The sequence below is a fragment of the Phocoena sinus genome, chromosome 6 (assembly GCF_008692025.1).
Source record: "Phocoena sinus isolate mPhoSin1 chromosome 6, mPhoSin1.pri, whole genome shotgun sequence".
Classification (NCBI taxonomy): domain Eukaryota; kingdom Metazoa; phylum Chordata; class Mammalia; order Artiodactyla; family Phocoenidae; genus Phocoena; species Phocoena sinus.
In genome coordinates, this window is record NC_045768.1 from 19,796,346 (window position 1) to 19,823,622 (window position 27,277).

The 27,277-nt window shown below is 54.4% G+C and overlaps 1 protein-coding gene across 16 annotated transcripts in view; it reads right to left on the bottom strand.

The window, feature by feature from the left end:
- COL27A1 (collagen type XXVII alpha 1 chain) overlaps positions 1-27,277 on the bottom strand; it is a 143,734-nt gene that overhangs the window by 8,758 nt on the left and 107,699 nt on the right. For 15 of the 16 annotated variants that reach the window (XR_004350296.1, XR_004350298.1, XR_004350297.1 and 12 more), the window contains 23 exons: positions 25,308-25,415; positions 21,655-21,708; positions 21,436-21,543; positions 19,936-19,989; positions 18,888-18,941; positions 15,236-15,292; positions 14,995-15,048; positions 14,375-14,428; positions 14,039-14,092; positions 13,174-13,227; positions 12,984-13,091; positions 12,115-12,222; positions 11,178-11,285; positions 7,464-7,517; positions 6,842-6,904; positions 6,397-6,450; positions 6,224-6,259; positions 6,085-6,102; positions 5,817-5,852; positions 5,552-5,578; positions 2,784-2,849; positions 1,734-1,902; positions 585-694 (listed from right to left, as the gene is read on the bottom strand). Coding sequence is in view for 8 of the 16 variants with exons in the window: in XM_032634403.1 (XP_032490294.1) it covers positions 585-694; positions 1,734-1,902; positions 2,784-2,849; positions 5,552-5,578; positions 5,817-5,852; positions 6,085-6,102; positions 6,224-6,259; positions 6,397-6,450; positions 6,842-6,904; positions 7,464-7,517; positions 11,178-11,285; positions 12,115-12,222; positions 12,984-13,091; positions 13,174-13,227; positions 14,039-14,092; positions 14,375-14,428; positions 14,995-15,048; positions 15,236-15,292; positions 18,888-18,941; positions 19,936-19,989; positions 21,436-21,543; positions 21,655-21,708; positions 25,308-25,415 (1,608 nt within the window). In the remaining 8 variants the exon portion in view is untranslated. Of the gene's footprint in view, positions 1-584; positions 695-1,733; positions 1,903-2,783; positions 2,850-5,551; positions 5,579-5,816; positions 5,853-6,084; positions 6,103-6,223; positions 6,260-6,396; positions 6,451-6,841; positions 6,905-7,463; positions 7,518-11,177; positions 11,286-12,114; positions 12,223-12,983; positions 13,092-13,173; positions 13,228-14,038; positions 14,163-14,374; positions 14,429-14,994; positions 15,049-15,235; positions 15,293-18,887; positions 18,942-19,935; positions 19,990-21,435; positions 21,544-21,654; positions 21,709-25,307; positions 25,416-27,277 lie in introns of those variants that run through there. The other variant, XR_004350303.1, reaches the window with a different exon arrangement.

Here is a 27,277-nt window from a genome sequence, read left to right on the forward strand (position 1 = left end):
TCCAGCAAAGCAGCAAGGAGCCTATGCTGTCAATCACTCTTCTTGCTGCACTTATGTAAATAATCAAATTTATTGAAACTAGACTTAATTTGCAAACAAATTAGTTTTTCTATGGTTATCGATAATAGAAATGGGGGTGACGGTACAGAGAAAATTCTCAGCCCGGAGACTGGCACGTGGTAAGTGGGCACTAAACATGAGTTACATATTTGCATATACAACCCCGGAACACATATCCCAGATGAGCATCGCACTGATTTATTTTGTGCTGATGGTCACGGCTGTCCAAGCCAGGCCAGCTTGGCTAACTCCGCTATTTTAGATATTAGGCAGAAAGTTCTATTTGAAGAAAGAACCATTGGGATCACATAACTCAGAAGGGTTTGGAAACCATGGATTTTGAACAATTCATCCCCAGTGTACAGATGAGGAACTGGGATTCAGAAAGAGGAGATGACTTTCTCAAGGCCATGTAGCAAGAAAGTCAAGGCTCAGTCTCAAACCTGGGGGGGCTGTGGTCCAGGGCAGGGGGCAGGGGGGTGTAGAGAGGGCCCTCCAGTGGGGACTTGGGAGCAGATGGGTACCTTGGAGGCTGTGATGGGCTTGAGACACGTCTGTCCACCGTGTGTGAAGTTGCAGGAGACTTCGATGGTGTCGGACGAGCAGCCAAGGTTTGGATCCACCCAGTAGGTACCTGCAGGCAGCATGGGATGGGGGTGGCATATATATATGTGGGGAGGAACCCGGGGCTTGGTTCTGCAGGTGGACCCCACACCCTGTGACCCGCTGAGCCCCAGCTGGACATGAAGTCGGGGAGGGTGAGCAGAAAAGGGATTCTATGAGCCGCAGAGATGGAAGGAAACCCTCTGGGCAGAGCTCACAGGTGGCAGAGTCCCCGGAGGGGCCACGTGGTGGAGCCCTTGCCTATGTCGCTCTTGGGTAGCGTCCATTTTACAGAGGGGACAACTGAGGCTGACAGAGGCTGAGTCACTTGCCCAAGGGATTTAGGGATCGTTTAATTGAATGGTTTCGCCGCCAAGGCTAGTGATCCTCCTAGAGCTTGGTGGGAGTCAGGGCTTCTACCCCATCAACGAGGCACTTCTGCCGGCACTTGGTTTCCCCTTTGGGTTTCCAAGGGAGCCAAAGGCCCCAGAGCTGAAAGAGTAGGACAGCCGGCCACTTGTCCACCTTCTTGATCAGCGGAGAGAAGGGTGGCTTGCCCAGCTCAGAGAGCTGGTCAGAGGCAGGGCTGACCTTCAAACTCCGGTCTCTCTGCCTCTAAAACTGTGGTCCTTCCACGGCACCACATCAGCTCACAGAGAGAGAAGAGACTTGGATGAGGTGCGGACAGAAAGGGGAAATCCTGGCTCTGCAGGGAAGCTATGATGGGGTCCCCTCCTGGCCCTGGGGGCTTTGTCTGCCACAGCTCTTGTCCCATTGCACGGAAATGGGACAGCTTGCGGATCTGTGGGCTCTGGAAGGGTGGGACCACTCCTCTGTGTTTCCCATTATATCCCCACACCCCAGGAAGCAGAAGCACTTGGCACATCGTAGGGCTCTGTGACTGTCTGTTGGGTGAATAAATGACTGCCTCCCCAAGGACAGAAACTTGGCCCAGTGGAGTGGAGACTCTAATGCACCATCCCCCCCAGCTCCTCCCGGAACCCCCTGCCCCGCCCTGCCCCACCCCTGGGGCAGGAAGCCCTCGCTTGAGACCCCACAGGCCCTCGTACCATCCACCATCTTCTGTTCACAGTCCATGAGGTCCCGGCAGACCCGGGCGGGGTTCTCTTTGGTGCCCAGGGGCGTCTTAATGCTCTGGATGAGGTTGCTGAGGTAGTGTAAGGTTTTAAAGATCTCCCCTCCCTGGTCCAGCACCAGCCGGTCCGGATGGCTGTAACCCTGTCGTGGGGAGAGAGGGTGGCCATCGGCCTCTTGAGGTCCTGGCCTGGCCGGAGGTCCGAGCCTCCACAGCCCCAAGTTCTTGCTACTGAGGAGACATCTGAGTTCCCAGCAGGGGGTACACTTGGGTCTCCCTCCACTGAACAAATAAAGAGACTGGGGACCAGGGACAGGTGGGGGCAGATCTGCCAGGAGGGCCTGGAGGCTTGAGAGGAGTAGAGGGTCAGCCTGGTTCCTGTGCAGAACAGCAAGGTCCCCGTGAGCGAGGAGTCAAGGGAGTGGTCCCAAATCCCTCGGGAAGGGGTTGGTGAAGGACTTTCCACTGACCCCCAGAATGGAAGGAAGATAACGGGCCTTTCCATCTGCCCTTCCCCCTGGATCATGAGCCCTGAGAGAGTCACCTCGGCATCACCTCTCCCCAGCATGCTGCTCAGGGCACAAATGGAAATGTCTGAAGGTCTGAGCTGGGAGGTAGTGAGCTCCCCATCGTGGGAAGGAGGCAAAGCAGCAAAGGGCACTCCTGATGGGGCTTGACTAGAGGACACCCGAGGCCCTGCTCAGCCTCATATCCTGGGGCTGACTTGATCACCGGCCAGGGTCTTAACAGAGCCTGTGGACTGACAACGAGCTTCCTGCTCCTGGTGGGTTGTGGGACTGAACCACGGAAGCTGCTGTGGGCTCTGGACCCAGCTGAGCATCTCTTCCTGACTCAGGAGGAAAGGGCTCTGGAGGAAAGAGAAAGGGCTCAGGCCTGTTTCTGGCCCCTGCTCTGGCCGTGAATCACTCAGTGCAGGCCACGTGGAGGGCACTGACCACACATGGGCCATCATTTCCGTTTCCCCCAGGAAGGGACCCCATGTGGGCAGGGCCCCTGGTGGTACCTCTGCTCTCAGTGCTCCACTAGCGTCCATCCACGTCTGGAAAGCTGCCCCAAGGTCATCTTGTTGCTGTGCGGGGAGAAGACAGGGTGTATCTCCTGGTCTCCACACACCCACCAAGCGGGTGCTCCAGGGTCTCAGCGAGAGGCCTCCCACCCCCGCTTCCCCGGCGGGATCGTGGCCAACAGCATGCCTTTGGTGCAACTCTGTCCTTCTTCCCCTTGCAAACAGGCCCTTCCGCTCCCTTCCTCTAGGCACTTCCATAGTGCTCCAACACCCTCAGGATTAAGTCCAAACTCCTCAGCATGGCTATAAGACCTGGACTGAGTGCTGCGGTCTCTGGCCCTGCCTCTCTTCTCTCTCCCACGTGTGCTCCGTGCACCAGACACACTATTGTACTTCTAAGTTCCCAAGTACCATGCTCTATCTAGCCACTGGGCCTTTGCACGTGCTGCTCCCGTTGCCTCTTCCCTCCCTCCACCGTTCCATTTACTATTCCAGTGGTACTCAACCAGGGGAGACGCTGCCCCCAGTGGACATTTGGCAATATCTCGAGACTTCAGGGGCTGTCACAACTGGAGGAGGGGATGCTACTGGCATGTAGTGGGTGGAGGATTCTGCGGAACATCCTACAACGCACAGGACAATCACTCATAGCAAAGAATCACCTGGTTCCAAATGTCAACAGCGCTGCAGTTGAGAAACCCTGCCCTACGCTCCTCCTGTAGATGCCAGCTGCCACGGGAACTCTTTCCTGACGTTTCTGCCCCCAGGCTGGGTGTGGACCCCTTTCTCTACAGTCCCCGTGTCTCCCCTTTGGCTTGCACTGTAACTGTCTCACGAACACTTGTAGCTCCATCCCTGGCACTGGGCTTGCCAGAAGCATAGCCATGGTCTTGCCGTGAAAACAGTGAGGGGGAGAATCTGACAGTGAGTAAAGCGCAGGACTGGGGTCTGGGGCGAGGACTCTGGAGGTACTTCTCCAGTTCAAATCCCAGCCTTGCTGCTTACTAACTGCACAGTCTGGGCAAGTTGCTTCACCTCTCTTTGCCTCAGTTGTCTCATCCTGATAATGGGCGTGACAATAAAACTCTCTCAGAACTGTTGAGAGGAATAAATGAGTTGATACGGGAAAAGCACTTCTAATGCTGTCTGGCGTGTAACAAGCACTGAATATATTAGTTATTATTCGAAAAAACTCAAAACCCTCTCATTTCCCATTTTTTCAGAGGGAGAAGGTTTTTCTTAGATCTCTTCACTTCCTCCTAGCTGGCTTCCTTACTGAATGAAGAAGGAAAAGTGTAGAGGGAGAGGCCAGGGCTGTCATTCCATTTTTATGGGCGAGGCAGAGGGATGGGCAGCGAGCAGCAGAGAGGGGAGAAGAACAGGGGCTCAGAGCAGCTTACGGCCCAAGGGCTCCTCCTCCATTCAGCCCTTCCCCTTGGCCGCTCCCCGGACGCTGTCAGGGCCTGCTTCTAACAGTCAATCATCACCGTGGTGAAATGGAGACGGAATTGTCAGAGGGCTTGGGAGGGGGCCATGCTTTCATACAGGCCAGGGTACCCACCAGGGAGGAACACAGGGGCCCCAACCTGCAACCTTGACCGCCGGCCCTCTTTGGACTCAGAATCTGAGCTGGAAGGACTCTGCGATATTATGATTTATAATAAGAAATATATATTTGGTCTTCAATCCCATTCCTGGCACAGAGCTCCTAAAAGCCCTGGAATCTCCTGGAATAGGGTCTCTTTTGCTATATTAATGAGGTGACTTTTGGACTGCTCGTAAGTAACCTAAGGATGGGGGCTTGTGGTTGGTGGAACCAACCGTGTGATCAGAGGGTTGGAACTTGCAGTTACGGTCCACAGTCTCCAAGGAGGGGAGAGGGGGCTGGAGGCTGAGTCGATCACCAGTGGCCAATGATTTAATCAATCATGTCTGTGTAATGAAGTCTGCATAAAATCCCAAAGGGACCGGCTTCAGAGGGCTTCCAGGTTGGTGAACACACGGAGGTTCGGGGAGAACAGGGGAGCTCGTGCCCCTTCCCTGTGCCTTGCCCTATGCACATCTTCCATCTGGCTGTTCCTCAGTGACAGCCTTTTATAATAAACCAACAATCTAATACGTAAAATGTTTCCATGAGTTCTGTGAGCCGCTCTAGCAAATTAACGGAACCCCAGGAGGGCATGGTGGGAACCTCTGGTTTACAGCCAGTTGGCCAGAAGCCCAGGTGACACCTGGATTTGCCACTGGCAAATCTGAAGGGGGGCGGCGAGGGGGGGATGGTGAGGGACATGGGGATTGGGGGATGGGGGAGCCAGCAGCAATCTTGTAGGACTGAGCCCTCAACCTGTAGAATCTGATGCTAACTCCAAGTAGTGTCAGGATTGAGTTGAATTGTAGGACACCCAGCTGGTGTGTCCCCAACATTGCTTGTTGGTGCGGGGAACCCCGCTTCCCAACACACACAGAACCTTAAAGAGTTGCCAACGGATCTGTACAGTGTACCGACAGGACCCCGGAGCCAGCGGTGGGAGGTCTTCCTGGGTTCATAGTCAGGGGTGCATTATGACTAAAAGCTGGGTATCCTGCCTCTCAGCCCAGGGCTCTTTCTGCTGCTTCAGGGTCCAGGATCCAGTATGGAGCGGCAAAAGGACGTGGGCAGTTTAGGGCCACCTTGGCCAGAGAGGGGTCCACTGCCGCCACCTGCCCCCGACACCAACCCCCAGGCCTTACCCCACGCAGGCAACAGAGAATGTTCTCCAACTTACAAAGTGAATAGGGCTCCCTGGAGGACCCTGCAAAAGAAGAGGCTGGGTCTGTATCTGATGGGGGCTGTCGGGGCGTGAGAGAACCCACCACGCTGGTCTCTGCTTGGCCCTACCAGGGCTGTGCCACACTGTCCTGGAGGCCTGGCCTGGCCTTTGAAGTCAGGGCCAGTCCTGTGAACGCTGCCAGCACAGCCTTGGGTTTCATTCAGAGGAATCCCACCTGCTGCCCTGCAGTTCAAGGGGTACCGGGCACACTGCTACCTACCGGTGGGCCGGGCTGCCCTCTGGGACCGGGAGGACCCTGGAGGAAGAGGAGAACAATGAGGCCCTGGTCAAAGGCCTCTCATCCCCCCACCCAGCCCGGGCCTCCTCCAGCAGACCTGAGACCCGGGCACGATGGTGGCCCAGGTGCAGATTGAGGCCCACAGGGAAAAACGTGCCCAAGGACATGCCTGGTCATGGGCAGGGGAACCCAGAGGGCCCGCCCCTCCCACTCCCCTGTCCCCCCAGCCCTCATACCGCAGCCCACTCACCCTCGGACCTTGCAATCCCTAGAGGGGGGACAGAAGCAGGGAGAAAGAGTCAGAGGACCAGGCTGAGCCATGCCCGCCCCCTGCCCCAGCCCAACCCTGCCGTACCCCCTGCCATACTGTCCCCAGCCCATCCACTCACCAAGTCCCCTCGCCTGCCTTTGTCGCCCTTCGGACCCTGCAATAAACCATGGCCCAGTGAGAGGGGGCTCAGAGGGGAAGCCCCATGCCCCAGATGGGGGAAACTGAGGCTCAGACTGGCCCTGGGTCACAGTCTCGCCCCAGCGGTGTTCCTGGCCAGCCCCCTGCACATACCTGCCGTCCTGAAGGTCCCAGGATTCCTAGGGGCCCAATGATGCCTTCCTTCCCCTAAAGGAGAGAGAAAGGCTTGTGTGTCCTTGTCCCAGAGCCTGGGGAATATAGTCACAGGGACAGGAGGGTAGAGGGCAGCCTGAGTGTCCCAAGGGGATGGAAGGGAGACGTCCTCAAGGGGGCCAGGCCATGCGTCTCCTGAGCCCGTCCTATGTGCCTTGTGGGGGGGGGAGGCACCAGTGGACGGGGGGAGCAGTGAAAGGGGAAAGGATGGCAGCGCAGGTGGCAGGAACGGCATGAGCAAAGGTATGGAAACAGGAGTGAAGATTGTGGGCAGAGGGGCTCGATGCCGAAGGAACAGGAGGAGTGGCGGCCCCCCGGCTGATGGCTGGCCAGCCTTGGGCCTCAGATAACTGTCCCTGCTGGGATAGACAGGGAGAGGACTCACCATCAAGCCAGGAGGCCCCCGAGGGCCCTGGATGCCTTTGAAGCCAATGTCTCCTGGGGGGCCCTGCAGAAGGCAGAGGAAGGGCTGCTGCATCTGGGCGGCCACTGGGCGAGGGCTCCAGCGCTCTGCCACCCGAGGTCTGGCCAACCTTTGCCCTCCTTGTCAAGAGACGCCTTACCTGAGAGCCTCCAGGAAGAGTAACAAATGTGCACAATTATTCAGCAGGTGCCAGAGAGCTGGCTCGGTGCTAAATGGTGTGGGTCTCTGGTCTTAATTGTAACAACCCTTTGCTGTTATTATACCCATTTTATAGCTGAGAAAACTGAGGCTTGGAGAGACCAAGTAACTTGCTTGAGGCACAGAGCAGTTGAATTGTGGAGCTGGGTTTGGAACTCAGGTCTGCTGGAATGTGAGTGCTGGGAGACACAGGTGTTCATGCTAGACCCTGGTCTGCTGGAATGTGAGTGCTGGGAGACACAGGTGTTCATGCTAGACCCTGGCTGCGTTCCAGCCCACGCCGCAAATGCCCAAGAAATATTTGTTGAGTGAATAAATGAATAAATGAACAAGCAGGTGGATGGATGGGGCCCCAAGAGGAACAGTGTAGAATGGGAATCTGTACCTTGGGTCCGAAGAGGCCAGCCATTCCTGGGAATCCCATCTCACCAGAGTCACCCTGTGGGGAGAACAGGATGAGAAGGGTGCCTGGGTAGTCATGCAGGACCCCTGGGCCTGCCTTCTTGCAGGGATATCAGCCACTCCACCTCGAAGCGATGAGTGTGAATGGCTCACAGAGCAGACACCAGGTCAGCCTGGACTCCAGCGGGGCAGGAGCCTGTGCCTTCTGTCAAAGGGGAAAGTGGAGGCCAGATCAGGGCTTCCACAGGGGATGCTCTAGAACGCTCAGGATCTCCTGTCCCAGGTCTTCAAGGAAGACAGTGGAAGGACCTGTAGACTTCCCAACCCATCCCAAAGGCTCTACTGAGGAATGGGCCCCTCAAAGTAACCCCTAAAAACTGAGGGCCTGCTATGTGTCAGGCACTTTGCATGCACCACCATGCATGTGTGTTCCCACATCAGCCTGGGGAGACACAATGTGCCTATTCACAGACCAGGAAATAAAGACTCAGAGAGGGCAGGAACCTGCTCAAAGTCACACAGATGTTGTGGAGTGTGCTAGATTCAGATAAGGTTATAATTCCAGAGGCCTGCGTTATATGGTTCGTTGTTGCTTAACTATTTTTTAAATTTATTTTTGGTTGTGTTGGGTCTTCGTTGATGTGTGCGGGCTTTCTCTAGTTGTAGTGAGCGGGGGCTACTCTTCGTTGCGGCGTGCGGGCTTCTCACTGCAGTGGCTTCCCTCATTGTGGAGCAAGGGCTCTAGGCGTGTGGCTTCATGGAGCGCGGGCTCAGTAGTTGTGGCTCACGGGCTCTAGAGCACAGGTTCAGTAGTTGTGGCGCATGGGTTTTGTTGCTCCATGGCATGTGGGATCTTCCCAGACCAGGGGATCGAACTCGTGTCCCCTGCATTGGCAGGCGGATTCTCAACCACTGCACCACCAGGGAAGCCCATATTGCTTAACTTTTTTTTTTTCCCCGCGGTACGTGGGCCTCTCACTGTTGTGGCCTCTCCTGTTGCGGAGCACGGGCTCCGGACGGACGCGCAGGCTCAGCGGCCATGGCTCACGGGCCCAGCCGCTCCGCGGCATGTGGGATCCTCCCGGACCGGGGCACGAACCCGTGTCCCCGGCATCGGCAGGCGGACTCTCAACCACTGCGCCACCAGGGAAGCCCTGTTGCTTAACTTTTAAAGAAACTGCTCAACTGTTTTCCGAAGTGGTTGTACAATTTTACATTCCTATTAGCAGAGTACAAGACTTCCCATTGCTCCACATCCTTGCCAAGGATCAGTATGATCAGTCTTTAAAAATTTTCTCCATTCAAATTCAAAGGTGTGCAGTAGCATCTCATTGTGGTTATAATGAGCATTTGCCGAATGACTAATGATATTGATCTTTTCATGTGCTTATTTGCCACCTGTATAGCTTCTTTGAAGTGTCTACTCAAACCTTTGGCCTAATTTTAAAAATTGGGCTGCTTATTTTCTTACTATTGAGTTTTGAGAGTTCTTTACATATTCTGGCTATAAATCCTTCACAAGACGTATGCTTTGCACTTTCTCCTAGTATGTGTTTTATCTTTTCATTCTCTTAACAGTGTCCTTTTGAGAAGCCAAAGTTTTAAATTTCATTGATGTCCAATTTATCAGATTTTCTTTTATGCATCATGCTTTTGGTGTCATTTCTAAGAAATCTTTTTATAACCCAAGGTCTCAAAGATTTTCTTTTACATTTTCTTGTAGAAGTTTTAGCCCTTTTGGTTTTATTTTTAGGTGTATGATCCATGTTGAGTTAATTTTTGTACACAGTATGAAGTATGCAATTGTTCTGGAGCCATTGCTGGAAGACACTATTCTGTATCCACTGAATTACTTTTGCACCTATGTCAAAGATCAGTTGTCTGTATATGAATGGATACATTTCTGGACTCTTTTTTCTGTTCCTTTGATCCGTTAGTATATTTATGGCAATACCATACCTTCTTGATTCCTGTAGCTTTGTAAGTCTTGAAATCAACTACTGTTAGTCCTTCAACTTTGTTCTTCTTTTTCCAAGTTGTTTTGGTTATTCTAGGTCTTTTGCATTTCCAAATGAATTTTAGAAGTAGCTTGTTATTTTCTACAAGAAAAACCTGATGGGATTTTGATTGGGATTGTGTTGAATCTATAGACCAACATGAGGAAAATCGACATCTTAACAATATTGAGTTTTTTGACCAATAAACACAGTAAATATCTCCATTTATTTAGATCTTCCTCAATTTATCTCAACAATGCTTTATAGTTTTTCAGTGTACATGTCTTATACACCTATTGTCATGTGTATCTCTAAGGATTTCATATTTTTATGCTATTGTAAATAGTATTGCTCTTTAGATTTCCAATTCTGATTGCTTCTTGCTAGCACATACAAGTCATTTGAGTATATTGAGCTGGTGTCCTGCTATCTTGCTAAAACTCCCTTATTCTAGTAGCTTTATTGTAGATTCTATTGGGTTTTCTATGTAGACAACCATTTTGTCTACAGATGAAAAGTTTCATGTCTTCCTTTTTGATATGAATGTCTTTTATTTATTTTTCTTGCCTTACTGCATTGGCTAGAACTGCCAATACAATGTTGAATAGAAGTAGTGAGAACAGATATCTTTGACTTGTTTCTGCTCTTTGGGAGAAAGAATTCAGTCATTCACTATCTTTTTTTTTTCGGTTGGGTCGGGTCTTAGTTGTGGCAGGCAGGCTCCTTAGTTGCAGCTTGCCGGCTCCTTAGTTGAGGCACGCTGGCTCCTTAGTTGTAGCATGTGAACTCTTAGCTGCGGCATGCATGTGGGATCCAGTTCCCTGACCAGGGATCAAACCCGGGCCCCCTGCGTTGGGAGTGTGTAGTCTTATCCACTACCCCACCAGGGAAGTCCCAGTCATTCACTACTAAGTATGATGTTAAATATAGATTTTTCATGGATGCCCTTTATTAAGTTGAGAAAGTTCCTTGGTCTACCAAGTTTGTTGAGAAATTTTATCAGAAATGGAGTTGGATTTTATCAATTACTTTTCTTGCACCTACTGAGATGATTAATTGGGTTTTCTTTTTTCGCTTGCTAATATGGTGAATTACATTGATTTACTTTCAAATGTTATACCATCCTTGCATTCCTGGGATAAACCTCACTTGATCTTGATGTACAATCCTTTTAATGTATTCTTAGATTCATTTTTCTAAAATTGTATTGACAATTTTTGTATCTATAGTTATGAGGTATATTGGTCTGTAGTCTTCTTTTCTTGTAATGTCCTCATCTGGCATTGACATCAAGGTAATGCTAACCTCATAGAATGTGTTGGGAAATATTCCTCCTCTTCAATTTTCTGGAAGAGTTTATGCAGAATTGGTATTTTTTTCTTCCATAAACAATTACTAGAATTTACCAGTGAAGTCATCTGAGCCTTTGTGGGAAGTTTTTAAACTATAGATGCAATTTCTCTAATAGATACAAGGCTGTTGAAGGCTATTTAGAGTTCCGGTTGGAATCACCTCTCCTCATTCTGAAGGGACCACACATATCTCATTTCTCAGCTTTTTTCCACCCCCAAGCCCGCACGCAGGGGAGGCAGAATGGTATCTGTGCCCACAGAGGGTATTGGTCTGCCCTCGTCACAGAGCAGGAAGGTGGTTTCTGGGTCTGTGTGTGTGAACACGTGTGTTCCCTGGGGCTCACTCACCGGCTGGCCTTTGGATCCAGGCTCCCCCTGGTTCCCAGGAAGCCCCATTCCGCCTTCCGTCCCTCGTTTGCCAGGGGGACCCAGCTGCCCGGGTAACCCACTTTCACCCTTAAAGAAATACACCAAGATGACCAATCAAAGGGAGATAAATGGCTCGAGGAGAGGGGAGGCGCTGAACAACCACTCCACAGGGTCAGTTAACATCTCCGGGTGCTGGGGCAACAGGCATAGGCCTGGGGGTGGCGGAGGGGTGCTCAAAACTTCAGCCTCCTTAAGGGGAAAGTCTCTTTTCTTACTCTGGCATTCAGGGGCCACTTTCCGTCCACTCTCCCACACGCCTCTCCTCTTCATTGTTTCTTCCCAACAGACCATGCAGTCCCCACCTCCACACTTCCATTCACGCTGGCCCTCCTTGCTCATTTAAATCCTCCACGGGCCAAGGCCATCTCTCCCTCTGCCAGCTGTCTTTATGGAGGGTTCCAACCTCTCTCCAACTAAACCTCAAGCTCAGAGAGGGCGAGAGCCCCGTTTGATTCATTCGTCTCAATCTTCCCTTCAGTGTCTAGCCCTGGGCTCAGACTGACTCCTGGCTGCCTCCGCCACCACTCAAGGAAACTTTCTAAAAAGATGCCTTGGAGGGTCTCAGAGCCAGCAACGTGCACTGTTCCACAAAGGCCCACAAGAGGGCGCCCATGGACAACTCAACAAATAGTTGACAGTGTCAAGGGCCTGGTAGGGGGCAGTATTACAGCTCCCTGGATAAACTATCCTTTGAGTCAAGTTTAAGCTTGGGGAGGGACCCCTGAGAAAGAGGACTCCATTTTCACACAGGCCCTGGGACATGGGCGCTCACATCAGCACTGCAGTCGGTGTCATTATAGTTAGTACCAAGGCAGAAAGGGTGGAGGGCGGGTAAGGGGATTAACAAGTGTCTGACCTTGAATCCTGGGGGCCCCTGTGCTCCAGGCAAGCCAGCCACACCTGGATTTCCTCTCTTCCCAGCAGGGCCCATGGGGCCAGGGTCCCCATCGTCTCCCTGCTCCCCCTGTGAAGAAAGAGAGCAGAGGAGGATTTTTCATGTTTCAGGAAACAAGCAGCCAAGGAGGCAGGATGACTCAAAACCTGGGTGAAGGGCTTCCCTGGTGGCGCAGTGGTTAAGAATCCGCCTGCCAGTGCAGGGGACATGGGTTCGAGCCCTGGTCCGGGAAGATCCCACATGCCGCGGAGCAACTAAGCCCATGTGCCACAACTACTGAGCCCGTGCGCCTAGAGCCCGTGCTCCACAACAAGAGAAGCCACCGCAATGAGAAGCCCGCACACTGCAACCAAGAGTAGACCCTGCTTTCCGCAACTAGAGAAAGCCCGCGTGCAACAACGGAGACCCAACGTAGCCAAAGAAAAAACAAAGCAAAACGAAACAAAACAAAAACCTGGGTGAACCCTGGGTGAAGCTGGAGGTTAAACTGAGGGATGGAGGTCATACTGCCTGTGTGTGAGGATGGCTGGACCAGCGGGACAAATGGGTGGGGAAGGGAAGGGTCTTAAAAACCGGAAGCTCTATTTGCTGGACAGGGCATGACCCTCTGGGTACTGGCATGGAGGAGAGACAGTGAGATGGGCCATAGTCCCAGGTCCCAGGTCCCAAGGGATGAGGCCATTGCCCATGCAGGAGACTTCTGGATATGCTGGTTCTGCCCATCCAAGTTTCCAAACGCGCTCCTCCCGGCCCATGGCCTATGGCACCCCACCACGCACACACCTCATCTCAAATGGAGACACTGTCTCTTAACCCCAAGTCCTGCTCACCCGCTGTCCTGCTTGACCGTCCCGGCCAGGAAGCCCATCTGGTCCAGCGACACCCTCGGGGCCCTGTCTCCCCACCACGCCCCGAGGCCCCAGCAGCCCCTGCAGGCCCTGGTGGTAAATAAGAAGCTGGTGAGGGCTTCTGGGGAGGGCAGGGAGGTGGGTGGGGGAGGAGAAGCTGGGAGTCACTCACCTGGATCCCCCTCCGTCCTGGTCCCCCAGCCTTGCCTTGCTTTCCCTTTGGTCCCTGAAAAATCAAGGGGCACATAATGAAGGCTTCCTGGAGGAGGTGCAGAACACTAGGCGCTCTGGAAGGGGGTCCTTCTGTAGCCGGGCCCTGCCCCTCCACTTCTTGGGCCTTGGCATCTGAATCTGCAAATGGGCCCAAGCAGCCTAACTCAGAAGCCCAAGGTCGAGGCTGTCACTAACCCTGGGTCCTGGGCCCTCACTGGCAACCCTGCTGCAGAGGCTCCGGGCCCTGGCAACTTCCTGGTGGGAGTGAAGCCCACGGCTGGCTGGTCTGTTTAATCCCCATGGGTTTGGCTATTCCTGAGGGGTGGGGGGTGGCTCTGCGGGTGGAGGGGTGCACTCCTGGGGGGAAGTTGAGGGCATTAAGGCAGCCTTGGCCCAACCTCAGTGGAGGCAGATGCAGGAGCCCTGGGTACAAGGCAGGAAACTCCTCTCCACCGCCTCTGAATTCTTCCACGGGCATCACCAGCCCCGGGTCTTCCTCCACACCCCCTCACTTCACTTCTCCCAGTTTTCTCATTCTACAGTGTGGCATGGTGGAAAGAGAGGCCAGCTTTGGATCTTGACAGCCCTGGGTTCAAATACCGCTGGCTGACCTGACAGGTGGTCTCCCTCCGGGAGGCCCTATAAATGGGGCTGGTCATCCCCCCTCCCTCAGGCTGTTTGAACGGATCTTGGCCAGGCCACATCCTGCAGGGCCCCTCCCTGTGGTTCCCTCTCTTTCTCACAGCACCCCCAGCCCTCCCTCCCCTGCGCTGTGTGCCTGGGCCAGTCTCTTTCCCTTCCCTGTGGACGTCAGGGCCTCTTACCTCGTCCCCTTTCGATCCTTTGGGGCCCGGCCGTCCCCGGGGTCCCGGATGCCCCTGCAAACCAAGGTGAGATGACGCAAGGCAGCCCCAGGATTCTCTCCTGGGGAGGGTGGCCAGTCTCCGCCTGGAGGGGGGAGGTGTGGGGAGGGGTTTGGGGGTGCAGGCTCTGGGGGTGCCCCCAGGGTCAGGGCAGGAGAAACCAGAATGGGCTGCCCCAGGCCCTCCTGCAGGGAGGATCCCTTTAAGCTTTAAAAGGCCCAGTTCTTTAATTCCCCCTCTGCTCCTCTACCACCCCACTCAGGGCAGGAGGGGGATAGGACGGGAAGCACCACTCACGGGTTGGCCCTGCTGGCCTGGATTTCCACGGAGGCCTTGTATACCCTCCTGTCCCTGGAAGTCAAGGAGATACAGGTGAGGGGCTCATTTTGGGCGGGGGAGGACCCCAGAAAGCCCTTGTTCTTCCTAGCCATGTGTCATTGTCCCCGAGTCTCAGCATCCTCATCTAGAAAATGGGTGAAATAACGACCCTGCCGGGAGGGGGCGGGGTGAAGGTGGGGCGGTGAAGAGCCCAGGGGGCTGGCAGGTGGGCGGAGCTTGGGGGGGTTCTGGTGCTCATTCAGTGGCTTGTTCACACTACTTCTGTTGGGAGAGCTGTTCTCGGCCACAGATGGGGACACTGCGGTTCTTGGAGGGGAGAGATCTCCCCCCCCCGCCCCGCCCATCCTCTCCCTCCCTCAGGAAAGATCTCGGACCCTTCCCCTTTCAGCATGAACTACGCCCTGAGCCCTTGCGGGGAGGGGGAGGGTTGTGCTTAAAGCCTGGGCACTAATGGTGGAAGGACAGGCCTGTTTCCTGGCGAAGGCTGTTCTAATTCTAGGTTGCAGGAAACAGAGGCCAAGGAATGCCCTCTTACAACACCCCTGATGCTGCCAGCAGGTAGGAGCTCCGATACTTACAGGGTATCCAGAGTCCCCTGGCTCCCCGCGGTCTCCTCGATCACCCACAGGGCCCTAAATGACAAGGACAACAATGAAAAATGGGCCACTGGGTGCAGGGGATGCCACACCTGGGCCTCCTAGGCCACAACCTCGTGAAGCTCGCAGCAGCCTCGCCCCTGCTCAGTTTCCCCGCCCCCTCCCAGGTTGGGGCTCCACCCTGGCATTGGTCCACAGGATGCAGTGGGGGTGGGGGTCTTACCCGATCTCCAGGTGGCCCGGGGTGCCCCTCGGCCGTGCCATCCTCACCCTGCTCCCCCTGTGGACACAAAACTAGCTTTAGGACAAACCTCCTGCTCCTGGTGAATTCTGGGAATTCCAGACACTCTGCACTGAGGCCAAAAGGGCCTTCATCAGAGACGAGGTCCAGCCGACTTAGGGTTACAGACAGAAAGACTGAGGCCAGAGAGGGAAGGGGAAGATGTGGGGTCAAAGGCACACCTGGGCATGGGACCAGGAATGCAGAACACAGAACGGTGCTCTTTACCCTCCCCGCTGCTGGACACCACCAGGCCGATGCCCTCAGGCTGTCAGACGGGGTAGCTAAGCAGAGACCCTGGTCACACCCAGCTTTGCAGGGGACCAGCTGCCCAGACCTTCAACAGGTCCGTTCCCATCTCAGAGCTTTTTCTCAGCTGCGGAATCAGAGTGAGGAGGGGTGAAGGGGACAATGGCAATACCCATGCGGAGTGGAGGGGAATTCCATGAAATGATGCAGAAGTCCCTGCATGGTGCTCAGCAGTGACAATAATTCCAACAGCTGGCAGGCATGGGCACTGCCACGGCCGCACACAGGCGCTCACTGAATCCTCCCAACAACGCTACAAAGTAAGTGATATTATTCTCCCCATTTTACAGCTGAGGACACTGAGGCACAAAGAGATGGTGTGAGCTGCTCAGTCATTCAGCCCCCAATGACACAGTCCCTTTCTCTGACCCTTGCTGGGAGAAAGTGGGCCGAGAACCAGCTTCAGGACAAACGTCCAACCCTCGATGGGAGCCCCAGAGAAGGCCCTGGGCTGCCCCAGATGGCACGCAGCAGTCGGCTAACTTGCAGGTCTTGTTCATATGACAGTTTCCTATCTGCAAAACGGGACTGTCAGGCCTCGCAGCACTGCTCCGAGGACCCAGTGAGCAAAGGCGTGCTGCTGCGCACAGAGCAGAGCCTTGGTAGAAATCGCTGTTGTTGATAATCATAACAGCAGGGAGGCTGTGTGGCATGGAGGTGGTCAGGAAGACCGCCGGAGGAGCAGAGTTTAGAGCCGAGGTCCTCGGGCCGCGGCAGGCCACGCCAGGCCCTGGGCTACCCACAGGACAGGTGGCTGGACACCATGTGCCAGCTACAAGGAGGGTGTAAGCAGGACAGCAAGTGGCAGAACCTCAGGGCTCAGAACGTTCCAGCCCCAGACAATTAGTGTCACCTCCCATGGGGGTGCATTCTGGGCAGGGGGCTCAAGCCAGGGCACCTCCGAGCCCCCTCGCTGTTGGCAGGGATTGAAGGGGAGGCCTGAGAGGCAGGGGAGAGGAGAGCCATCCCTGGGACTGGAGCCTGTCCCAGGCCCGAATCAGTCCGGAGGGCTGGTGGCTGTACGCCTTGGCCCAGGGCCTCTGTGGCTCTTGTGGGCAGAGATCGAAGGCATGAGGGACTGGGCCCGAGGCCTAGAACCAGTCGTACCCGGGAAGGGGGGGTGGGTGGCCCAAGGAGTGGGGATTCCCTTTCCTCCCTGACCACTCTCTATGGCTCTTTGTCCCAGGGCTCCATCCCACGGTGGAGGGAGATAGCTGGGCTGGGGGGTGTCGGAGAAGGGGGCAGTGTTTACCTAGTGTGTTCTATGTGCCAGGCACTTCATGAAGTATGTTTCATACGTGGTTTCATGAAATCCATATAGCACCTCTATGCTGCTGTGACCACTGGTCCCATTTTACAGATGGAGAAAATGAGGCCCAGGGAAGGAAGGGTCTTAACCAAGGCCACACAAGACTCAAGGGGATGTTGAGGCCAAAAGCCAGCTCTACAGATCTCCCCCCTCCCCCACATTGTGGCTGAAGTTTGGGGATGCATTTTTTAGCACCTGAAACCTGGTAGGGTCCCCCCATTCCCCATCTTTCTCCTTGTTCTCAGAGTCTTATCCCATTTCCCCAGTCCCTCTGGCCGCCACCTTTGAGAAATGCCCATGCCCCACAGGGAAATTCCAAGTTGAACGATATATTGGCTCATCTAAGTGTCTGTTTCTGGCTGGAAAAGCAAGGCCTGGCATCAGACAGAGTCTGGATCTGGTCCTGCCACACCTCCCACTGATCCTGAGCTAGTCCTGAAGCGTCGTGGAGACTGTTTCCCCACCTGTCAGGTGGGACCCTTACACTTCTGAGCCAGGGTCATGGTAATGATTATGGAGAAATCCTGGTGGAGAGCTTTGCTTCGGGGGTCTCCGCCAGGAACCTGCTCTCTCCCCACCCCCCACACCTGCCGCCAAGCTCCATCCAGCTGTGGTTATTCAGTCCTGTGAGTATTTTTATTTTTGAGCTCTTCAGGGCATCATTCCACAGCCCCTAGCTCAGGGCCGAGAACATACTAAATAAATCATTATAAATCCATAAATACCTGTTGGTTAGCAGATGAATGATGCGCTCACTCATAATAATATCTATGTCAGAAAGTGCATCTGGCTGACATATATGTGATGCCCTCCTTAGCCTCGTGTTCCCGAGGTACCCATCCACTTAATAGATGAGGCAATCAAGGCTCGGGGAACGCTGGGGCCCTGCCCAAGGCCCAGGATCAGGGCAGATCTGGGGTTAGTGGCCAGTTCTCAGCAGCCGCAAGAACTGCTTCTGGGGATGCAGACGACCCAGAGTGCAGGCACCCTCTTGTTTCAGGCTCCCTGTTAATCCCTCCTACACCAGCCCCGGCAGACCGTGAGGGCCGAGGAGGGACTCGGGGTTCTGAGAGACACTTTCTGCAGCTTCCTGCGGGATGTGTCAGAGCCTGTGGCCAGCTCTGATTGCAGATCTGTTCTCCAAGCAGGAGGAAGGGGCCAGCTGGACGGCAAACCAGGCCAGGGTGATTCACCCAACAGCGAGATGTAGTTAGTGGGGAGCTGACTCAGCAAAAGAAAGGCGGGTTGGTGAGCAGGGGGGCAAAGAGACAGCAGTGGGGCGCCTGCTAGGAGCCCGTTCCAGCTGACCCCTCAGGGGAAGGGGGAGGAAAGGAAGGAGGGGCTCAGAGCCACTAATGTAGGAATCAGAGACTTGGGTCCTGGGCCAGCTTGGTGCTGCCTTGCAATGTGACCCTCAAACTTCTGGGCCCCCGCATTCCCACCTGCATAGTGAGGCGGGCCACGGTGATCAGCAAGGTTCCTTCTACCAGTTCCTGTCCTCTACCGAATATGGAGCCAAGGCATGGCACCTGGACACGTCTTCCCTCCGCCTGGGCGGTTCCTGGCCTCGAAATGCAGGTACTTCTCACTCTCCATCGTAAGCCCCCTCCTGGCTCTCACTGGGTGATCTCGTTCACAAGTGAGGCTTCAATGCCCACGTTCACACAGATGATGGCATGGCATTGTTACATGACTGATGTCCATCTCCCCTGGCTCAACCAGAAGCTCCAGGAAGGCAGGAACTGCGTCCATGTTTGTTCTGGTGCCAGGCACCCAATATACCTGTGCTAAATGTAGGTCTAATGGCTCCTGCCTGCCGGCCACAGCTGGGGTGACACTGGCCTCCTAGCTGGCCAAGGCGTGAGCAGGGATGAGTCTGCTGTGAACCCACGCTAGCCCAGCCGCAGTGGCCCAGGGGCTTGCCCCCGCCAACCCCGGATATGAGAAAGCAGCTGCCGCCCAGGACCAGACACCCACCTTTTCGCCCTTTGGTCCAGGAGGTCCGAGGGGTCCCATGATGCCTTTGTGTCCCTGCAGGAAACAAGACGGCAGGAGGTGAGAGCATGGGGGAGGGAGGAGTCGGGAGGGACAGGTGATGAAGGACAAGAACTCAAAGATGGAAACACCCTGGGCTATGCGATCAGGTCCCGGCTCTGTCCCAACTCGCCATGTGAATCTGAGCAGGCCGTGTGCCTCTCTGAGCCCTGGCCTCCCAGACATGCCATGTCGGTCCCAGACACACCTCTAAGGGGTGTCCACTTGAGTGGCTGAAGGCTCTGCTCATGCCATCTTGGAGCAGACCTGGGACCAGATCTCGGGAGAACCAGCTGTGTCTTCTGGGATGCGGCAGAGGCCGGGGGCAAAATGCTTGCCTCAGAGGGCTTCCCCAGGCCGGGGTGAGAACTGCACAAGAAGACTTCTCCCTTGGGCTCCCAGCACCCACTCTCCAGTCTCCCTCTCCTTTGCCCTCTGCTTCTCCTCCCCTCCCTGCAGTATCTCTTTCAGACACTGGATCTCACCTTCAAACTTAAGCTGTCAGGCCTTGCGCACACATTCTTTAGCCTCCCCGAGCCTGTCTCCTTTTCTGAGCAAGCCCCATGCCTCGCTGAGGCCTAGGCTCCCAGATGTGTAACATGGCTTTGGCTCAGCAGCCTCTGAGAGGGGAGTTGCCAACTTGGATGTGAAAATGGGCTAAGACCCATCCCTTCCACAGAGAGCAGCGGTGAAGCTCAGACACGAGGTGTGCACGGCACCCACCATGGGAAGGAAGGACTCAGCGAGGCCAGGGATTGGCGGGGAGGTCCTCCTCTGTCCACCCCACCCCTGCCTGGCCCACAGGTGGTTCTCGACCCCACCCCGGTCTGTGGACCCAGGTGTTCCCTGGGGCGAAGGAGACCGTGAATCTGCCTACAGTGGCCCGAGGGCCAGCCCTACAGCTAGGAGGAGGGGGGCGCAGCAGCCGAGGTGGCCTGAGTCCAGGCCTGCAGGGCAGAGTTCCGGAGAGGGGGAGGTGACATTTCCTTACATCGTAACCAGCCAGTCCCGGTTCTCCTTGGGCCCCCATCCGTCCTGGAGCACCCTACGAGAGGAGAAGACCCACGTTGGCACAGAGCGCCGCTCTCAGGGCAGGAACGCGGGCACTCTCTCCCGCAGGCTCCGGCCCAGTTCAGCCCAGCAGCCTGGTGCATCCGCTCTGCCCAGAACCCAGGCCAGAGAGTCAGGTGGAGAGCAAGTGGTACCTGTCCCCTCCTCTCTGGAGCATTCCTCCTCCCGCACAGCCCTTCCTTCTTCCGGCTCCAGTGGTTCATGAGAGCCAATTGCTAAATTTTCCCCAATTTTGTGAGCCAATTATTAAACAAAACCACGGTGAAAAATTAAATTACATGAACTTACAGATAAATCAATTAATTATATTAAAAACATAGACGACAAATGTTCAAAACTCATCCCTTCCTAGTTGGTTTACTACACTTTACTGTTATCTATGCGCATGAGGTTATTTCTGTTTGTTGAATCTGTGTGGCGGAAACACAGTCGTCCCTGGGTATCCAGAATCTGCAGGGGATCGGTTCCAGGACCCTCTGCAGATGTGAACCCGCGGATTCGGGGGCCGACTATACCAGATCATGGAGCTCTCTTACCCATCCCCTCCCAAGTCTGCTTTCAATAACATCTCACTGGGGCTTCCCTGGTGGCGCAGTGGTTGAGAGTCCGCCCGCCGATGCAGGGGACGCGGGTTCGTGCCCCGGTCCGGGAAGATCCCACGTGCCGCGGAGCGGCTGGGCCCGTGAGCCATGGCCGCTGAGCCTGCACGTCCGGAGCCTGTGCTCCGCAACGGGAGAGGCCACAACAGTGAGAGGCCCGCGTACCGCAAAAAAAACCCAAAAAAGCAAAAAAACATCGCATTGGCAGCTTGACATCAGCCACCGTACAAGCATTTATACCACGGAATCTTACAAGTGCCACAAACCAGCACAGCTGTTAACTGGCACGCACTCGCAGCTCAGAGACACTGCATCACCTGTGTCTGCCCCCTCCCTTGCTTCCTGTTGGGGCCCTCCTCTACCTGCAGCAGTAAAACCCCTCAGGGACCCTCCCTTCAGGGCAGGCCGGCAACGGGCCGGGCCCCCCTCAGAGCCACCCAGGGATCTGCAGCAGCTTCACCGTGACCCCCACGAACCTCTTTCCAGTGGGAAAACTCCTTGCTCAATAAAAATACTCCCAAGGGTCTGGTCCCTTCTCTACACCCCAATAGCAGAACTTGATAATAGGGGGTTATAAAGGGCTTCAGAAGACCCACAGACCCATTCAAATCGCCAGAAATACTGTGCTGTGTGTACATTTCCAGGGAGAGGGGCTACAGCTTCTATAGGTTCCCAAAGGGATCCATGATTCCAAAGAAGTGGCTGGGACAGTGGACACAGGCGTTTGGCTGACAGCTGAGGCGGGCGATGCTTTCCTCTCTGCCCTCGGTCCCCTCTGCTCCATGCCCGACCCCTACCCCACCCACCCAGAGAGTTCTCACCGTTGGTCCCAGGCTGCCCCGGGACCCTTTAGGGCCTGGGGTGCCAGGGGGTCCCGGGTCTCCAGGGACGCCCATCTCACCCAGCTGTCCTTGGTAGCCCTTGGCACCCTGCAGTGGAGGAGAGACAGGCTGTCAGCAGGCCCCAGCAGAGGGGAGGGAAGGGCGGGGGCTGCAGGGCAGGGACATGGTGGACCCAAGCAGGAGGCGGGGGAATCCTACCTTGGCTCCCATGCGGCCCTTCTCGCCTTGCTTCCCTGGTTTTCCTTCAGGACCCTGAAAGGAAAAGGAGGGCAAGAGAGAGAAAGATGAGAAATGAGAGAATACGGAGGCAGATCCAAAGCGTATCGGAGCGCTCACTCTGGAAGCAGACCGCCTGGGTTCAGATTGATTCTGCACTCAATACCCGTGTGACCCTGAGCGTAACCACACCCCCTGTGGTCTATGTCTTTGCAAAGTGGGGGCAGTGGTTGTACTTGCCTCACAGAGCTGAGGATTCAACCTGGTGATACAGTATCATGCTTGCAAGGTGCCTGGTCCATAGTAAGTAAGTGCTCGATAAATCACTGTTGTCATGGTTACTGCTGGTGCCCAGGCTGTCCCAATGGGAGCAGCTCTCTGCACTGAGCCCTCTCCATGTGCCAGGCACTGTCCCACCCTCCTAGCCACCCTGAGCCTCAGGCCCGATTCAGAGCCCCTCCTGTAGATGGTGACAGCCTAGGTTCCTAAAGGTGAATCGACTTGCCCAGGGTCCTGCTGGTCCAAGGCAGAGCCCTGATTCAACTTCAGATCTGTCTGATTCTGTGTCCAGGGTGCCCACTGATGACAGGCAGGCAGGAGAGGTTTCCTAGGTATGCCCTTATCTCTGAGATGTTGTGTGTCACTTCTGACAATCCCTGAGGCCATGTCCCACTGACATAGCACTTGGGCCTGTTCAGGCAGTTGGGTGGGAGGTACTCAACCCTCAGGGGTTGAGGCCGGAGGGGTTCCTCAAAGTGGCTCTTTGTGACAGGAAGGTCAGCCACCCTTCCCTACTCTCCCACTGGGGCACCCAGGCCACTCCCTCTGAGAGGCCACTCTGCTCCCTCTCCCAAAGGCATCCCAAAGTGCTGCCCTCCCCTGCCTTGCCCCAGGGGGCCCAACTGTCTCCACGGTTGTCAGGGAAACTCAGTTCACTGGGGCTGAGTGAGTGTAGGTGTGCACGAGGGAGTGCAAGAGAGATGAGAGCGCAGGAGCGAGAGAAGAGAGCCCTAGCCCCAGGCCCCACTGGGCTGGGATGTAGTGGGTAGGGCAGGCAGTGTTTCTGACCTGAAGGGACATCCAGACTGCCTGCAGAGGACAGTCCCCTCAAAGCCTAAACCTCAAAGGGAGCTGGGAAAAATATCTATGTTCTTGGTAAGCACTAAAGAGCTGGTTTGATTTAATCCCTTTGGCTTCATTAACAGAGGCACATGCTATAGGATGAGGGAGGTGATAATCTCACCTTGGAATAGGCGTTGCGCTCTAAGAGGAAGTACTGACTAATTGTGATGGAGGAGGGGTAGGAAGAACAGTGGCCCTGAAAGGACCAAGCACAGAGTGCCCTGCATCCTGATGCTTGAGTCTTCACGTGACCCCAGACAAGTCCCTCCCTTTCTCTGTGCCTCAGTTTCCCCACCTCTAATATGAAGGTCTTGAACTAACCTTGCACTGTCCAATATGGTGGCCCCTGGCCACACATGGCTGCTGGGCACTTGAAATGTGGCTATTGTGACTGTGGAACTGGATTTTTAATCCATTAAATTTTAATTAATTTAAAATTTTAAAACTGGTAATTCAATGACTGGAAAACTTCTAACATTTTTGGAACAACTTGGGGTATGAATCTACATTTTCAATTGTATGTTTTATGAAATCTAAATATAGATCAAGTATTTCCAGTGAAAATTTAGCACCTGAATTGAGATGTGCTCTAAGTGTAAATGACACACTGGATTTCAAAGACTTACAAAAAAAAAGTATGCAAAATAGCTTATTAATGATTTTTTACATTGATTACACGTTGATATGTTAGTATTTTGGATAGATTGTGCTAAATATATTATTAAAATTAATTTTACCTATTTCTTTTGACTTTTTAAAATATAACTATTAGAAGATTTTAAATTACACATGTAACTCCTATTCTGTTTCTACCAGACAGCATTGGACTTGACAATCTCAAGGTCTTTTGCTCCTCCAGTAATTAAATGCTAAATAATCATCATGGCCCCAACGATGAGCCAGACACAATGTCCGAACTCCGTATCATATCTCATCCAATTCTGGCCACAGGGCTGGGAGGAAGGGATTATTTATCCCATGTTAGAGCTAAAGAAACAGGCTCAGGGGGATGAAGACCCTGTCAACGGGTCACCCAGCTAGGTAGAATGAAATGTGGATTCTTACTTTCTGGGACACCCCTTTTCCTAGGTTGGTCCTGTTTGGGCAGTTTCGAATCATGATGACAGGAGCTGGTGGCATTTACCAGCAGAATGAGGTGATTGCAATGGCTGATCCCTTGTCAGAAGGAGAAGCAAGTCAGTGACCAAGAATTCAGTACAGGGTCAGGGAGACAGAAGTCTCCCCCAGGACAGGGCAGCTGGCTGGCCGCTTGTTCTGACAGCTCCTCTCCAGCTGAGAGCATCCCCGATGGTGAGGGAAACCCTGAATAAGGGCTAGAGCACCCCGTCGGGTGAGGCTGTGCGGCCAGAATGAAGACCTTTGCTGGGCCCCCATCCATACAGATGTATTTCTGGAAAGGTTTTGATGGCTCATGAAATTCTATTTTTAAATCCTTCACTGTTTCCAGGCCACAGAGCGGGAGATTCTTGTTCTGCAGCCCTGATGCCAAAGAGACTCAAATACAGGCCTCTCATCACCTCTGTCACCTGGCACACACTCAGTCTGGCCCCAGTGAACCTCTTTCCAGTTCCAGTGTATGAGGACTGGCAGTGACAGCAAAATACAGACATAAACACTGCTACCACCACCGCCAGCACCATCCCCATCACCATAGCCACTGTCACAGCACTGCCACTGCCATCACCATCACCAAAAATAATACCACCACCGTCACTACCACACTAACACCACCATCATCACTACTATCGCCACCATCACCATCACCGCCACCACCAGCTTCCAGTCACTTCCTCCTCCAAATTCATAAAGATAATTTTTTATATTTCTGGTGCATTTTATAAAGTGCTTTCCTATCCAAAGTTTCATCAACTCTTCAGGTGAAAAAAAAAACAAGGCTCAGAGAGAGGCAGTGATGTGCTCAAAGTCACGTTGACAGTGGGTGCTCGAGCGAGAACCCGGCCTTTGGACTCTGGGTCAGGGCTATTTCTGCCACATCCACAGTCAAGATGCTCAAAAGTTCACTGAGAAAGAGCCCCTGGAACACTGGACCTCAAAATGATCTCAGTGCACATTCTTCCAAATCCTTCATCATACCAAGGGTGCGGCCCAGAGAGGGCAAGGGCAAGTGAAAGGTCACACAGCAAGTTGCTGATGGAGAATTGGGCCAGTGCCTCTCCTGCTAAGTTTAGTGTGGCTGAATGTGGGGGTGGGCAGGACGAGGTCAGCAGGGGCCAGGTTTGTGCAGGGCACGGCAACCAGGCTAAGGAGACCGATGTTATTCCTGTGGGCACTCGGGAGGCGTGGGAAGGTTAGGCCGGGGAGGGACACAGTCAGGTCGGTTCTCCGTGAAACTCTCATGTGAAGGAAGGATCACAGCACAAGACCCTCTGGCGGCAGCTGTCAAAAGACCTCCCACCCAACTGCCTGAACAGGCCCAAGTGTTATTCTCACCCAGGAGCCCCAAGTGCTGGCACACAGCTGTGCGCACTCACCCGGACGCCAGTGATGCCAGGGGGGCCAGGCGGCCCGTCCTCACCCTTCAGTCCCTCCTGGCCCTTCTCGCCACGTTCACCGTCGGGCCCGGGGTCACCCCTGTCCCCCTGGGTTGAAAAGGCATGAGGAGGGGAGAGAGAGAAAGAGAGAATAAATGTCACCAAATCCATCAGAGGCACCAAACCTCGGGGCTCCATTTGGATGTCCACGGCAGACCTGCCCCTGGATTCCCCTGATGGTTCTGCCAAAAGGGTCAGCCTGGTAGAGACAGCACACAGCACGTGACAGTTTCTAGTGTCCATGCCTGGGCCACGGAGGGAGCTGCTCAGAGAGAAGAGACGACCCTGACCACGCCCACTCCGTGGAGTTTACAGGAAAGAAACAGGTTGGGAGGGTAGGACGATTTCTCCCCAAGGCCGTAGACACACTGGGAGGACAAGAGTCTTAAGAAGCCGAAGGAAATTTTTTTAAACTTTTTTTTCCCTTCTCTTTTTTCTTTTTGGCTGCGCCACGCGCAGCATGTGGGCTCTTATTTCTCCGACCAGGGATCAAACCCGCGCCCCCTGCGGTGGAAGCGTGGAGTCCTAACCACTGGACCGCCAAGGATGTCCCAAGAAGCTGAAGGAAATTTTTATAAAGGAAAAAATTCACCTGATTCTACCTCTTGGAACAAACTCTTTCCATGTTTCTGAGTTGTATTTTCAACCCTCACTTACACAAAACAGTTTACAATAGTAAGTAGAAGGTAATCGTCTCGATTGCTACATACCAGGCTCAGATCAGTGGAACAACTGTTCCACAGCAGTGAAGTTAGTGAATTCAGCTTTAAAGGCATAATCCAACTGCACTACAGTAAATTCAGCTTCAAAGGCATAATCCAACTGCACTGCATGTTTCCACCTATTTTTTTTTTTTAATGTCTTATTCTGTTTACTGTGAGTACGCGCTCCCTTTGCTGTCTGCCCTGCATCCTTCGCATTCTCGCTGGCTGCAGTACATTCCCCCTGTTGAGTGGGTGGCAGCGAACACTTACATAGCACTTGCCATTCCAGGCCATGTTCTGGAAGGCTAGGCTGTGCCAGGACGGGGCATGGGCTGTTGTCCTCGGCCCCATTAGCAGAGCAGGGGGTGCAGCAGGGGCAGTGGCGGGGGGGAGGAGCGGGGCAGCGCCCATCACAAGGCCACCTCCACTGGGGCTTGTAGCCAGTCTGCATGTGGCTGAGATGTGACGGTACAGAGAGGCCCCCAGGAAAGGGTAGGAGGAAGGGGTGGGCAGAGGAGAGGTTCAGAGAGGCAGAGAGCGTCTTTGCCATTTTTGTTTTCCGGTGCCACACTTTATGAGGGACACTGATAAACCGGTGTGCGTCCAGGAGAAAGAGCACGGTGCACAGGGCAAGCAGCTGGAGCCTGGGAACCGGACCGCGGAGAGCATAGCCCGCAGGTTGGTCCCGCTGGGGCCCCAGGTTCTGGGCGTGAACAGCTGGGGAGCAGGATAGCCGGGGTAGTTTCTAGCTCCGGTCCAGGAGGACGTCCCAATGAGAGGTGTCCAGAGATGATACAGATGAGGGAGGGAAGCTCCAAGCTGAGGTGTGGGCCAGTGCAGAGCAGATCTGGGCACTAGGAAAGGGTCGGACAGGGTGGTGTCTGAGGTCCCTTCGCACGGAGATTCTCAGACTCCAAACTCAGCCTGGCAGGGAGACGGGGCCGGCCCTGATGCCCCACTTGCAGACTCTCTTGGCTCCAGGATTCTCCTTCTGGAGATTCTCAGACTCCAAACTCAGCCTGGCAGGGAGACGGGGCCGGCCCTGATGCCCCACTTGCAGACTCTCTTGGCTCCAGGATTCTCCTTCTGGCCTGTCAACCTGGCCACCTGCTCTCCTAGCTCTCAGAGGCAGGCAGCCTGTTCCAGGTGGCTGGGCTGGATTTCTGTGAGGGGCCCTAGCCTGGGCCCTGCAGGGGCACAGGCTCC